Source organism: Nuphar pumila, chromosome 2, assembly GCF_984573655.1.
Source record: "Nuphar pumila chromosome 2, dmNupPumi1.hap1.1, whole genome shotgun sequence".
In the NCBI taxonomy this organism is placed as follows: domain Eukaryota; kingdom Viridiplantae; phylum Streptophyta; class Magnoliopsida; order Nymphaeales; family Nymphaeaceae; genus Nuphar; species Nuphar pumila.
Window position 1 is genome coordinate 121,359,353 of NC_143250.1, and position 14,025 is coordinate 121,373,377.

General features: G+C 38.9%; 1 protein-coding gene across 3 annotated transcripts in view; it reads right to left on the reverse strand.

Annotated features, from left to right (window-relative positions):
* Positions 1–14,025, reverse strand: part of LOC149846956 (polyadenylate-binding protein-interacting protein 4-like) — a 176,746-nt gene that overhangs the window by 112,395 nt on the left and 50,326 nt on the right. For all 3 annotated transcript variants that reach the window (XM_089996689.1, XM_089996690.1, XM_089996687.1), the window contains 3 exons: positions 10,729–10,820; positions 10,532–10,604; positions 10,148–10,181 (listed from right to left, as the gene is read on the reverse strand). In XM_089996689.1, the coding sequence (XP_089852815.1) occupies positions 10,148–10,181; positions 10,532–10,604; positions 10,729–10,820 (199 nt within the window). The remainder of the gene's footprint in view (positions 1–10,147; positions 10,182–10,531; positions 10,605–10,728; positions 10,821–14,025) is intronic.

Genomic DNA, 14,025 nt, shown 5'->3' on the forward strand with positions numbered 1-14,025 from the left:
GTGGGAAGACATCACGATGGACTTCATCGTCGGTTTGCCGAGGACGCGGAGGAAACACGATGCGATTTGAGTGATGGTGGATCGACTCACTAAATCGACTCATTTCCTCCCTATACGGCTCAATCAGTCACTGGACAGCTTGGCAGACCTCTATGTCAAGGAGATTGTGAGATTGCACGGTGTTCCTGTGTCAATCGTCTCCGATCGTGACCCGAGGTTCACCTCCAGGTTTTGGGGGCAGAGTTGGCCTTGGGCACAAAGCTAAAATTCAGCACCGCCTTCCACCCTCAGACCGCAACAATCTGAACGCACGATTCAGACTTTGGAGGACATGCTGCGAGCGTGGATGTTAGACTGGAAGGGAGAATGGGACTCTCATACCGGGTTGGCGGAATTCGCGTACAATAATAGTTATCATGCGAGTATCGGTATGGCCCCGTACGAAGCCTTGTACGGGAAGCCGTGTCGATCACATGTTTACTGGGATGAGGTTGGTGAACGGATGCTAGATTCACCTATAGTGCTACAGCACTATACTCAGCAAGTGCAGATGATCAGGGAACGTCTGCGTACCGTGCAGAGTCGGCAGAAGTGTTACGCCAATCATCGACATAGAGCGCTCGCGTTCTCAACATGAGATATGGTTTTTGTTAAGGTATCTCTATTAAAATATGTGTACTCATACACATATATGTATGTTGAAATATAATCCTTAAATGTACATATATATATTTATATATATATAAAGATACGTATATATATATATATGTATACGTATCTCTATTTATATATATTTTTTCTTCCTAAAATACCCTCAAGGGTATTCTTGTAATTTGTCATTTTACGGATATTCCAATTGGAATATGCATTGTAATATTTCTTTTATTTTCTGTTTTTTTATTTTTTGTTTTTAGTATTCGTACCATATTGGGGGCCTCCCAATAGAGACGTTGGGAGCCCCCAAGGTGGTCCCTTTTTGTGCTTATAAATAGGGGCTTTCCCCTTTGTATTCTTCACTCCAAGAAGGAGCTTTTACTCCATGTAATGGGTGTTACACTCTTATTTTCTTCAATGATATTAACTTATGCCTTATAGGCATTTTTGCCCCTTTGTGGGTTTATGTGATAGCACATTATGTGCTTGTGTTTTCCCTTTAGTGGGTATATTCACACTTCATGTGCATGTGTATTGGTTCATTATTGAACCTAATATATTCAAAGCCGCTTCTTTACAATCTCCTACAAAGAGCGTCTTCCGTTTCGGGAAGAAGGGAAAGTTGAGTCCCCGGTTCATCGAACCTTTTGAGATCCTGGGTCGGATCGGTGAGGCGGCTTACCGTGTTGCGCTGCCTCCTCAGTACGCTCAGATCCACGACGTCTTCCACGTATCTATGCTGAGAAGATACGTTCACGACCCATCACACATCATTCATTATGATAATGTGGATATCCAAAAAGACTTGACATTCGAGGAAAGACCAGTGGCAATCGTTGATCGTCGAGACCAAGTGCTCAGATCGAAGACGATTTCTCTTGTAAAAGTACGTTGGCAACACCATGGAATAAATGAATGTACATGGGAGCCTGAGTCAGATATCAGGGATAAATACCCTGTCTTGTATTTTGACCAATATATGCTATAGAAATTTCGCGGACGAAATTATTTTAAGGAGGGTAGGATGTAATAACATAAAAAAAATGTTTTGGTTTGGGCCGGACCCGACCCGGACCTGACCCGGGCCACCGCCCCTCACTGTCATTAAAAGACAGCGAGTCATGCGGGAGGAGGGTTACGAAACCCCCCTCACAACCTCTCGCTCTATGTTCTCTCATTCTCACCCTCTCGTCCCCGACTCTCTCCCTCACCGACCCTCTCGTCTCGATCGGTGTCTCCAACTCTCTCGCTCGTCCACTGTCACCGACGCAGGCGACCTCCTGTCTCCGGCGAGCTTCTCTCCGGCAGCCTCCCCATGTAAGCCACTCTTTTCCCTCTCAGTCTCTTCTCTCTCTCCCTCACCTCTCTGTGTGGCCACGGGAGGGGTCAAATCCCCTCCTTGTGCCCCCTTTTAGCAGGGAAGGGGCACGACAACCCTCCCTGCTCTCTGTTACGGTAGGGGAGGGGGTTGAGCCTCCTCCCTTCTTTCGTTACGGTAGGGGAGGGGGCTGAGCCTCCTCCCTTCTTTCGTTACGGCAGGGGAGGGGCTGAGTCCCCTCCCGTCTTCCGTTACGGTAGGGGAGGGGGCTGAGCCTCCTCCCTTCTTTCGTTATGGCAGGGGAGGGGCTGAGCCCCCTCCCTGCTTCCGTTACGGTAGGAGAGGGGCCGAGCCCCTCCTCCCTGTTCTCTGCTACGGCAGGGGAGGGATCGGGCCCCTCCTCCCTACCCTTTTAGTCGTTCTAGCAGGGGCCATCGGCCGATGGCCCCTGCCTTTTTGTTTACTAGCAGGGGCCGATGGCCCCTACCCTTTGTGCACGAGCCTTGGCCGACAGGCTGGGTAATCTTCGGAAACTACATCGTGATGGGGATAGATCATTGTAATAGTTGGTCTTCAACGAAGAATTCTCAGTAAGCGTAAGTCATCAGCTCGCTTTGACTACGTCCCTCTTTTGGCAGCAAGGGTCATTTGGCCCTGCCCCATCCTTTTTTCGAGGCAATTAGGACGGTTGGCCCCAGCCCTATCTATCGGAGAAGTCGAGTCTTCTCCTTGCTTTTGCTTTTGTCTGGGTTGCATGTTAATATCGCATATTTGCAGCTACGACGTATCCCACTCGCGCTCCGCGACCCGAGCCGTCAATCGTGTACATCCGCAGACGCCAGCGAGCTCGTAACTCTCCAAGGTAGGAGAAGATTGCACGGAAGACTTGGGTAATTGAATTAAGTTCAATTAAACTAAAAACGATCATTAAATGAATATATATATACAAATATATATATTTATATGAGTATGCACTTCACTCAAGGATGCGGTTTCGCGATCCTTGCCCGTTACCTTCTATCAGTTTATACTTGCCGACGCGCATCGCGTCGAGGGTTAGTGTTGCACTTCTGCTTACCGCCTTTACCTTACGTCGCGCTCTGCGCCTAGGCTCTTGCTTTTGCATATGTGTTGGTATTGCCTTGCTATTGCAGACGACGTGCAGGTTCTTGCTCTTTGCGTATGCCTTAAAGGCATCCTCGTGGAGGATGCAAGGGGCATTTACTACCCTCTCTCTTGCGACGAGAGTTGAGTTGCAAGCTAGCGTTACATCCTCGTCTAAGGAGAGGGATATCTTGCAAGGATCCTGACTCTTCGAGTATGCAGGCAGGGGTTCTGTTGAGAAACCTGTATCCCGTCTATCGAGGCCGGTATCGAGTCATGCGAGGCATGTAGATACCCCGATAGCGGATGAGGTTCTAGAAAATCGCATGCATAATGTTGGCACAAGTTACTGCTGTTTCGAAAGATAAAGTAAAGTTGATAAACTTTACATCTTTGTGAAACACTCCTGTTGAGGCTTCTATTGAGGAGCTATACCCCCTTCATCCTAGAGTATTTGTAGTCGTGCACGACACGTCTAGTACTGCGATGATCGGATGAGACGGTCGTGCGACCTCGAACAGTGCTAAATGCACAATGTTGTAATCACATAAATGGCCTCACATTCGCCTTCATAGGCAAGATGGCTCCAAGACATTCTTCTTCCTGCTCTTAACTTGCGTCCTGATGTTTGGGGTTTTGTAACGGATTTTCCTTGGGATATCCGAATTTTGTACTATTTAGAGAACTTCTTAAATGAAAGTGGTTTTTCTAAGTGTTTGCAAGTAGCATGGGTTGTGCGTTTTGGTTCTTTTAGCTAACGCGCCCAAAGTTGTCAGCTTGCCTTTCTGAATTTTACAAAAGAATAGTCTTTCGCTGATTTCATAAACCATCTCTGAGATAAAGAGATCTCTTTTTAGTCTCTTGTCTGTTCTTTTGAAAGGTTTGCAAGTTTGAAATTTTGGGGCGTTACAATACATGCTATGAATAAAGAAATATGAGCCTTAGAAACATCTAAAACCTGATAATTAAAAGATCCTCCTCATGGAAACAAGAGGATAGATTGTATATAGGTGTTTAAAGTTAAAACCAAGAGTGATGAAAGTTTAGGACATAAGACTAGATTAGAGGCCAAGGGTTATTCACAAGAGTATGGGATAGATTACGATGAAACATTCGCACAAGTAGCTAAGATGACCTTTGTTAGAATTCTTATAGATGTAGTTGCCATTGGATGTTGGCCTATTTATCAAATGGATGTCAAGAATGCCTTTCTCAATGGTGAATTGAAAGAAGATGTTTATATGGATCCACCACCTGGATATAAGGTTCCTATTGGTAAAGTGCTTTGGTTAAGAAAAGCACTTTATGGCCTTAAACAGACTCCTAAAGCCTGGTATGATCAATTTAATTCTGTTATGGTTAAACTAGGTTTTACTTTCTGTTATACTAACACTACTATGTATGTTAAGAGATCTTATACAAGTATTGGTATTCTTCTTTTCTATGTTGACGACATGATCTCACTGGAGAAGACAAACAAAGAGTTAGTTTTATTAAAAATATTTTAAAACAAAGTTTTGAAATAACTGATCTAGATTTTCTTATATACTTTTTAGGGATTGAGTTTGCATATTTTGTTCATGGCTATTTTCTAACTCAATCCAAATTTGCTATTGACATCATTAACATGTCTAAAATTACAAATGAAAAAAGGGTGGGCACTCCTGAAGCTATAAATGCAAAAATGAAGATACATGATGGTACACCCTTGGATGATCATACATTTTAGGGATTGAGTTTGCATATTCTGCTAGTGGATATTTTCTAACTTAATTCAAGTTTGCTATTGAAATTATTGATATGTCTGGAATTACGAATGAGAAAAGGGTGGGCATTCCTGAAGTGATAAATGCAAAAATGAAGATACATGATGGTACACCCTTAAATGATCATACTCCTTACTGGCAAATGATTGGGGCCCTCACTTATTTAACCATCATCAGATCTGACATCTCACATGTAGTACATACAGTCAATCAATTCCAACATTCCCCTACCACTGTGCACATGAGTGTTGTTATGAGTATTATTAGATATTTATAATTTTTTGTTTCTAAAAGAATTATATTGTCTTCTTCCTCACCACTTGAATTGATTGCTTATACTGACTCTGATTGGGGAGGTGATCCCAATGACAGACGCTCCACTACAGAGTTTGTGTGTTTATAGGTGACTCGTTGGTGTCCTGAAAATGCAAGAAGCAGTAGAAGGTATCACTGACATCAACTAAAGCTGAGTATCATGCCATGGCTACCACGACATTCGAAACTGTGGTTGAGACAACTTTAAGAAAAGATGAAGATCCAAATACAGGCACCCTCAAGGTCATGTTGTGATAACAAAAGCGTCATATACATAGCTGGCAATCACACATTTTATGAACGGACGAAGCATATCGAGATGGATTGCCACTATTTATGAAGAGTACCTTAAGAAGATTATTATCATGTCGTATATAGCATCGAAATTTCAACTAGCCGGTTTCTTCATAATAGTAGAGATCTCTCTTCCTATGGCCTTTCCCAATCAGCTTCCCTGACTGGCAATCTTTAACCAACATTTTTTTTATGAGAAGGAAACCTCATACACACAATCCGAAATTTGTGAAACTGAAAATAGATTAAGATTGAGTTTTGGAAGAACTCTTAACTTTAGGATCTTGAAAAAAAATTTACTAAGGGGTCAGGTGAAAGGAGGCACCAGAGTCAAGTATCCAATAAAGCGTACCTAGAGGAGAGGAGGTAGATATGGTGGCACTAGAAGTAGATGTGAAAGATGCCTTAAGAAATAGTTAGCTAATGAATAGAATCCTTAAGATTCCCTCCTTTTTTAATAGCTTTGTCACCCTTTTTAGATGACTCTTCAATAGTCGCTACCTTCTTTTTGAGCTTAGGACACTCCAGTTTGATATGCCCCAGCTCTTGGCAAAAGTGATAAATAATTTTCCTTCCTCTTCCATTGTTCCTCCCAAAATGTGGAGGCTTACTTGCTTTCACGTTGTTGCCAAGTCTTGACATGGCAAGCACATCCTCACTTCCTTTAGGCTTGTCAAGCCAAGTCTCAGCTTAGTACACTTCGCCAAATGAAGCACTTAGAGAGTTGGTTACAGTCCTATGCAAAATTGTAGACCTCACTTGTTCAAACTCAAGTCTTAACCCAAATAAGAACGCAAACAAGTGTTTCTTCTCGAGTTGCTTTTGCCTCAACTCGATGGCGGAGCCTTCCCACTTAGGCTCAAGTAAATCTAATTCATCTCAAAGCGGTAAGAGTGCCATAATAATCTCACTTTTGTCACCTTGTTTTGTGGTCCGGATCTTCTCCTGAAGAACATGTTATGCCAAGTTATTTTGCATGAACATGTTTTTGAGAAAAATCCATGCTTCACATGCTTTCTTAAATTTCACCATGTTTGCGGCAATCTTGAGTTTCATGCTAGTTAGGAACTAAGAGAGAATTTGGGCATTCTCGACTTCCTAATCTTCAACTTCGATGTAGCATTCTTTAAGTGCATTTTCTCTCTCATCATTATCAAGAGCTTTAACTTGATCTCCACCCTTCTTGGTAAGTATGAGTTGTGGTTCACATGTGATACCACTTACCCCCACAATTTCCCTCCCTTAAGGTGGTTCTCCACGGTGGCGGCCCACATTAGGTAGTTGGAGTCGTTTAGCTTGAATGTGATGATCGTCATGGGTTCTTTATCCGTCATCTTGAAGGAGAAGAGATAGAGCTTGAAGAAAATTTTTACTTTGCCGCAAACACGATCTTTGAAGAAGTTTTACAATCCTAAGATCCTATGGTTCTAATACCATGTAATGAAGCAAGCGAAAATACAATGGAAAACTCACTAAGGGTTAACAAAAATACAATAAAGAAAGCACGCGCACTAGTCCACCAAAAATACAACAATCAAGTGAAAGTTGTCACATGGGTACAGGTTCGAGTGCGAGTACAGAGGGTACGACACAACAAACTCGAAAAGTGCGGGTATGAGGACACAACTAATATATATATATATATATATATATATATATATATATATATATATATATATATATATATGTGTGTGTGTGTGTGTGTGTGTGTGTAGGGGGGGGGTTGGAGGATGTTTGTTTTATGGTTTGTGTTTTTATTTAAGGGGTAAAATGATTTTTTTTAATATGGGGATAAATGAATTGTTTAAAAAACAAGGGGTAAAATGAATTGTTTACAAAACAGGGGGTGATTGAAATTTTTTATTTTATTTTTAAGGGAAGGGGTTTCTCTCTCTCTGTCAATGTGAAGAAGAACGAGGAGGTGGAGCCGCTGCTCTCTCTCTCTCACTCAATCTCGATGTGAAGAAGAAGAACGAAAAGTTGTGAGCATGTTTAAGGTATGGTGCCCTCTCTCTTTTCGTTCTTCCTCCTCTCCTCATCTTCTTCTTCTTCCTCTTTCTCCTTCGCTCTTTCTTCTGCTTCTGAGGGTTTTGTCCCACCGCCTCTCTATCTCTCTCCCTCTTGTTTGGATGAAGAAGGTGGAGGAGCAGAGGAAGAAGGGTAGAAGGTCCTCTCTCTTTTCCTTCCTTTCTCTTCTTCCTTTTTCTCCTCCTCTCTTTTTTTAGGGTTTTGTGAAAAAAAAAAGGAATTTTTGGGTTTCGGGTTGGGTCCAGGTTGGACCCGACCCAATTCGGGCCCAAAACATACATGTGCCACGCCCGAGACTCGTCCCCATGTCGGGCAGCATCGACAAGGGTATGTGGGCCACTTAGCCATGTCTATGTGACATAGAGTGAAAGCAATCACAAAAGCACAAGTGCATACAAGAGCCACTATGGGCAAGCACAATACAAAAAAAATAAAATGTTACACTTGAAAAATGCTTAGCAAAATGCATAAGAAATACAAGGAGTGAGCCTTTAAATAGGCACACTAGAAGACACAAGGGCTGGTCTAACTAGACGTTGGGCCAGCCCCAAAGACTATAAATATAACCATTGGGACCATGGACTGGCCCAACAGCTATAAAGTACACAAAAAATAAAAAAAACAATTTACCAGTGGCCCCTAGTGGGCTGACACCTATTACATCAGTGAAAAGACTGAAATATCCCTTATGGGTATTTTAATTTACATAAAGGAACAATATATATATATATATATATATATATATTAACAACCGCATCACAAGCCAAATACCAGAAAATCTTGCCAAATAAATTACATTAAGTTACAATGATACCAACAGCCTAAGGACACAACAAAGAACAGTCCAAACTATAACAAGACGTTTATTTTTCCATAAAATACGGCTAACAAGGATAGTTTTACCAATAGGAAGTCACTGAAACCTAATAAATATAATTGTTGAAAACAGAATTTTCTGACAAAATTCTGGAGAACACAGAATGTCTGAAATCAATACATCAAAGAATGGTTACCTATAAGCAATCCACAAATTTACACGAAGTCCTAAAGGTGAGTTCAAAAGCTCCTAATATTTGCCTAACCAAATCGCACCCATCAGATTAGTACAGACAAGAACATGTCAGATCTACAAAATCTAATGAAATCCTAAAGGTTGGCCTGGAGCTCTTAATATTTGCCTGACCAAATCGCACCCATCACATTAGCATAGACAACAGGATGTCAGATCTTATTCAAGCTTCTTAGTTTAGCACAAAGAAAGGAAAAATGAGACCACATGTAGAAGCTGATCAGAACAAAATGCTACAGTTTTTAGTGTCATTTCATTAGAAATTCTCATTATTGGTTGCCAGATACAGAGAAATCAGATGAGGTAGGACAGGAGGCCAGAATAGGAGTCTTTTTGTAAATTCACGAGAGACAACTGAAAGATGCACTGAATAAATAATATTCTTTTACTCTGTAGGATTACTTAATAAACGTAATGTTGATAAATACTTTATGGGACAATTATGGTACTTCACATATGGGCAGAGTAATCTGCGGAACTCGGACAATTATGGTACTTCACATATGGGCAGAGTAATCTGCTGAACTCTTTCATGTCCAGTAAAGGTCGTGGAAGCAAAATACACACACACACACACAAAAGTTCAACCATTTAAGATCTGCCACATTGGTAAATCAGCCATAAGTCCACGCACAAAAGAACTTATACATATACTGGAGAAATACGCACACATGTATGCATGTATGCATGCAGAACACAAATATCAGTCGGGCAATAATACCAATGAAGGCTTTTCTCAAGATCAAATAGGAGCTTTTTTGTGGGAAAATCACAGGGATTTTTAACATAAAATTAACAAACATTGGAAAATGGAAAAATGAAAGGGTTTTGAAAAGGGAAAAAAAAAGTATCGTGATGATATAACCACATTATTGCAATATTATCATTTTGAAAATTTTCAATTTACTGTGATACGTTTTTTAGAAAAAGGCTTCAGACCACAATAATTGAAAAAAACATATATCCATGAATGCATGTATATGCAATGTATGTGTCTGTGAGTGGGTATTACATGTATAATTGTATATGTGTATGAATATATGCATGTAGGTATGTAGGTACAGGGGGCTGCTAATGACCACGGTCTTTTAGTGGATGTTAGCACGTTTACCACACACCTGTAGCCATGATTTAAAATTGACTGATTTGATGCATTAACAGTCAGCACCACTAGGGCGTGCCAATAGATGAAATGTGGGCTGGAATAAAGTTGACCTGGATATGAAGATGAATTTTTTAACACAATCCAGATTCAAATCAAAATCGAACTAGATCAGACGATGTACTGTTGAATCTGGATCCAAATTATACATAGTAACATCCAACCTACATCACACAGACACTCCATTTTGGTCCCTGGTATTGTGTCCCCTCATATAGTCATTGAAAACTTCACAAAAATGGCCATTGACTTTTGAAATGTTGGTGCATTGTGAGCCATTGACTTTTGAAGTCCTCTAAAAGCCAGTAGGTCCAGTACAAACAGCAACATTTAGAGCAAACAACTATATAAATGCCAAATGGCAATACACACACGTACATAGGTATGCATGTGTGTGTGCATGCAACATGGACCAAAAGAAGAAGGTCGCTACTCACCCTCCAGTTTCAAAGGTTGACCTTCCTCACAGACCTGCACAAACTAAGATGTCATGTAAGAGAAGGTAAAAAACGACACAAAAGGTTCTCTCAAAATGTAAGAAATACAAAAAAAAGTGGGTATCAGTTTCATAATATTGTTTTAATTGAAATGTTGATTCATATATAAAGATTCAAGAAATACATGTATGATGTATGTGTTTGTGCACGTAGGTCATGATATACAAACCAGTTGAAGAACCTTGATCCAAGACAATAGGTCATGGGTCAGGGGTTGTAACATAAAGCAAAGAAGTTGCCACCTTACCAACATTAGAATCAAAAGAACCACCAATATAACAATCAAATACAGTATAAACGCTCCACAATAGAAAAATGACTTACAATTTTTCTTCCCATGAACTCTTTAGGTAATCTTTTCTCCGAACATTGATCACTTCCCTGATTCTCACCAACCCTGTTTAACAAGACAGAATGTAAGTACATGCTTCTTCATGTTCATGTGTAATCATTAAAAACACGAAGTTCGAAGATATGACTACTATAGACTATAAGATATGAATGAATGATAGGAAGAAAACCTGATTGTGCCCTCCACCGAAGACATGTTCAAAACAGAGAAAGAGAGATCCCCGCTCTTGTCAGAGGGGAAAGAAGAAGACATATCCTCAGGCTGTGAAAAGCAAATGCATCAGAAACCATGTTGAAGGAAAACACTTAGAAGAAGCTTATTTTTTATTTCACCAAAATTCCTACCCAAGAAGCATAAAAGGGAAAAAAATTACAGGACTTCAACCATCAGAATATAAAACAAAAGCATTAATTGATACTATAAGGAAATGAGAACCTCCAACGATATTCTCCAAATCACCAAAGTGGATACACAAAAAGAGTCACAATAAGATCCACCGAAAACACCACAAAACAGGCTCACACAAAACCCACTCAATGGGCACACAAGGAACACTCACAAATATAAAAATATTATTTTATTCAAGAGGAATCCATGAAAGAAGCATAACAAATGAGAGGGGTTTCACCTCTTATATATACACAAGAGTGGGGAGCTCCAAAGAGTCGTTGGGAAGGTTGAACGGCTCTAAATAGAGCCGTTGGACCTCTCTGAATGACTCTTTTGTTGACTAGTCAACAAGTGTTAACTAGTTCAAACTTAAACAAAAAATTTAAAATAAACTAACCTAACCAAGTTATATATATATATATATATCACTCCTAAGAAAGTGAAATCTAGGAGCAGTGAGAGATTTGGTGAAAAAAATTGTCAATTGATATTCTGAGGTAACATAAGCAAGATCGATAGTGTCATGTAGATACTGCTCTCGGATATAGTGACAGTCCATCTCAATATGTTTGGTTCGGTCGTGAAAGGTCTAGTTGCTAACGATATAAATGAAACTTTTGTTGTCACAACACATTCGGGATGTTCCTTTAATTTGAACGCCCATATCTACCAGCAATCTTCTTAACCATACAACATCCCTAGTGGTTATAACCATGGCTCAGTATTATACTTCAGTCCAAGAGAGAGAGACCTTCTGCTGCTTCTTACATCGCCATGAGATCAATGAGTCACCTAAGAAAATACAAAAACTCGTGGTTGAGTGTCAGTTATAGGGATCACCTTTCCAGTCAACATCAGTATAAGCAATTAAATCTAAAGATGAAGAAGCAGATAAAAAAGGCTTTGATAAATGGACGCCTTAATATATCTAATAATATATAAAACTGCTTTCATATGAACAGAGGTGAAAGCATGTTGAAACTGGTTGGTTGTGTGAACTACTTGCACTATGTCAGGTGGTCTCGTAATTGAAAAATAAGATAGTGCCTCTAATAGTTGTTTGTACAGTGTTGGATTTTCAAGGGGTTCTCCATCATCAATTCTCATTTTAGCATTGACAACTTCGTGAGTGTCAACCTACTTATCATCTGAGATTCCAGACCTGACAACAATATCTAGAGCAAATTTAGATTGAGTCGACAGAAAACCTCTAGAAGAATAAGCAACTTTAATATAAAGAAAATATTTTAAAAAACCCAAATCAGTCATTTCAAAACGTGTTTTGAGAAGTTTTTTAATGTGTTCAACTCTCTGTTTGTCTCCTCCAATGATGATCATGTCGTCCACGTAGAGGAGATGAATAATAATACCTGCACCAGAAATATTAATAAACAAAGTTTTGTCAGTCAAGCAAGATTAAAATCCAACATCAAGCATAACTTGACTAAACCAGTCATACCAAGCCTTTGGTGCTTGTTTAAAACCATACAAGACTTTATCTAAATGAAGACTTTTCTTTAGGAATAGTTATTCCAGGTGGTGCTTCCATATCAACTTCTTCAACCAAATTCTCATTAAGAAATGCATTCTTGACATCCATTTGATATATTGGTCATCTTCTCACAGAGGCAAGAGCTACTAAGGTCCTAACTATGGTCATCCTAGCAATTGGGGCAAATGTTTCTTCATAATCTATTTCATACTCGTAAAAATATCCCTCGGTAACTAATATGGCTTTGTACTTTTCAAGAGTTTCATCACTCTTGGTTTTTACCTTATACACCGATCGACAACTTGTAGGTTTCTTTCCTAGGGGAATGTCTTGAATAGTTCAAGTATTTGCCTTTTATAAAACATTTAACTCTATCATCATGGCTTCTACATATTCAGAATGTTCTTTTGCTTGAGCATAGGTTGAGGGTTTTATATATGAATGTATTAAATCAATATAGGCTTGGTACTTAAGTGAAAATGAATCATAAGACAAATTTCTCGAAAGGTTTCGATACTCTAGATGACCTTTCAGTTAGTATTTCTATATGGTTTTTATTATCAGTATATTCTTCAAGGGCACATGGATGTTCAGAATCACTATGCTGAAATATTGGATATAACTTTAATCCAGTATGAAGTTGCTCGTCTCTAATCTCATCATCATGAGATTGTTCTTTACTCGTTATACCATTTCTAACTTTCCGATCTTCATCAAGATCAACATCGCAATCGTCATACTTTGGAATTAGATCCAACGAGAAAGAATACTCAATTATTTTCTTAGATTTTTTAATTTCAAAAAACCTTTTTTTCTAAAAAAGACATTTTTCTTGAAACATATAGTTTTTTATTTCTAAAATCAAAGTATCTATAGCCTTTTTGGTTATTCGCATATCCCAAAAAGACACAAGGAATAGTACGGGGAGAAAGTTTATTATTCTTATCAATAAAAAAAATATATTTACATCCAAAGACACTTAATCTAGAATAATCAAGAATTAGTTTGAAAAGTTTTTCAATTGATGATACATCTTTTAAAAAAGATTATGGCATTCTACTAATAAGATAAATTGTAGTTAATGTGGCTTCAACCCAAAAATCTTTAGGTACTTGGTTTGTAATAAGTTTTTGTTGTCTTTATGATATGCATATGTTTTCTTTCAGCCAAATCATTCTGTTGTGGAGTGTAAGGACAAGATTTTTGATGTGTGATACCATTTAAATCTAGGTAATCTTTAAATTCTTTTAATAAAAATTCTCCCTGTGAATTAATGTGAAAGATAAAGATATTATTTTTAAATTTATTTTTTACTAAATTATGAAATATTTGAAAATGTGAAAAGACTTTAGATTTGTATTTAAAAAAATAAATATAAGTATGTCTAGTAAAATCATCAACAAAGATTACATAATATGCAAACCCACCGTTAGATATACTAGGTATTGGGCCCCACACATCCGAATGTATTAACTCAAGTAGTTGTTCAGAGACAAAGGTTCTTTCTTGAAATGGTAATCACTTCATTTTGCCAAGAATACAATCTTCACATATAAAATTTTCAGAATTATAAAAGTTTTTCAT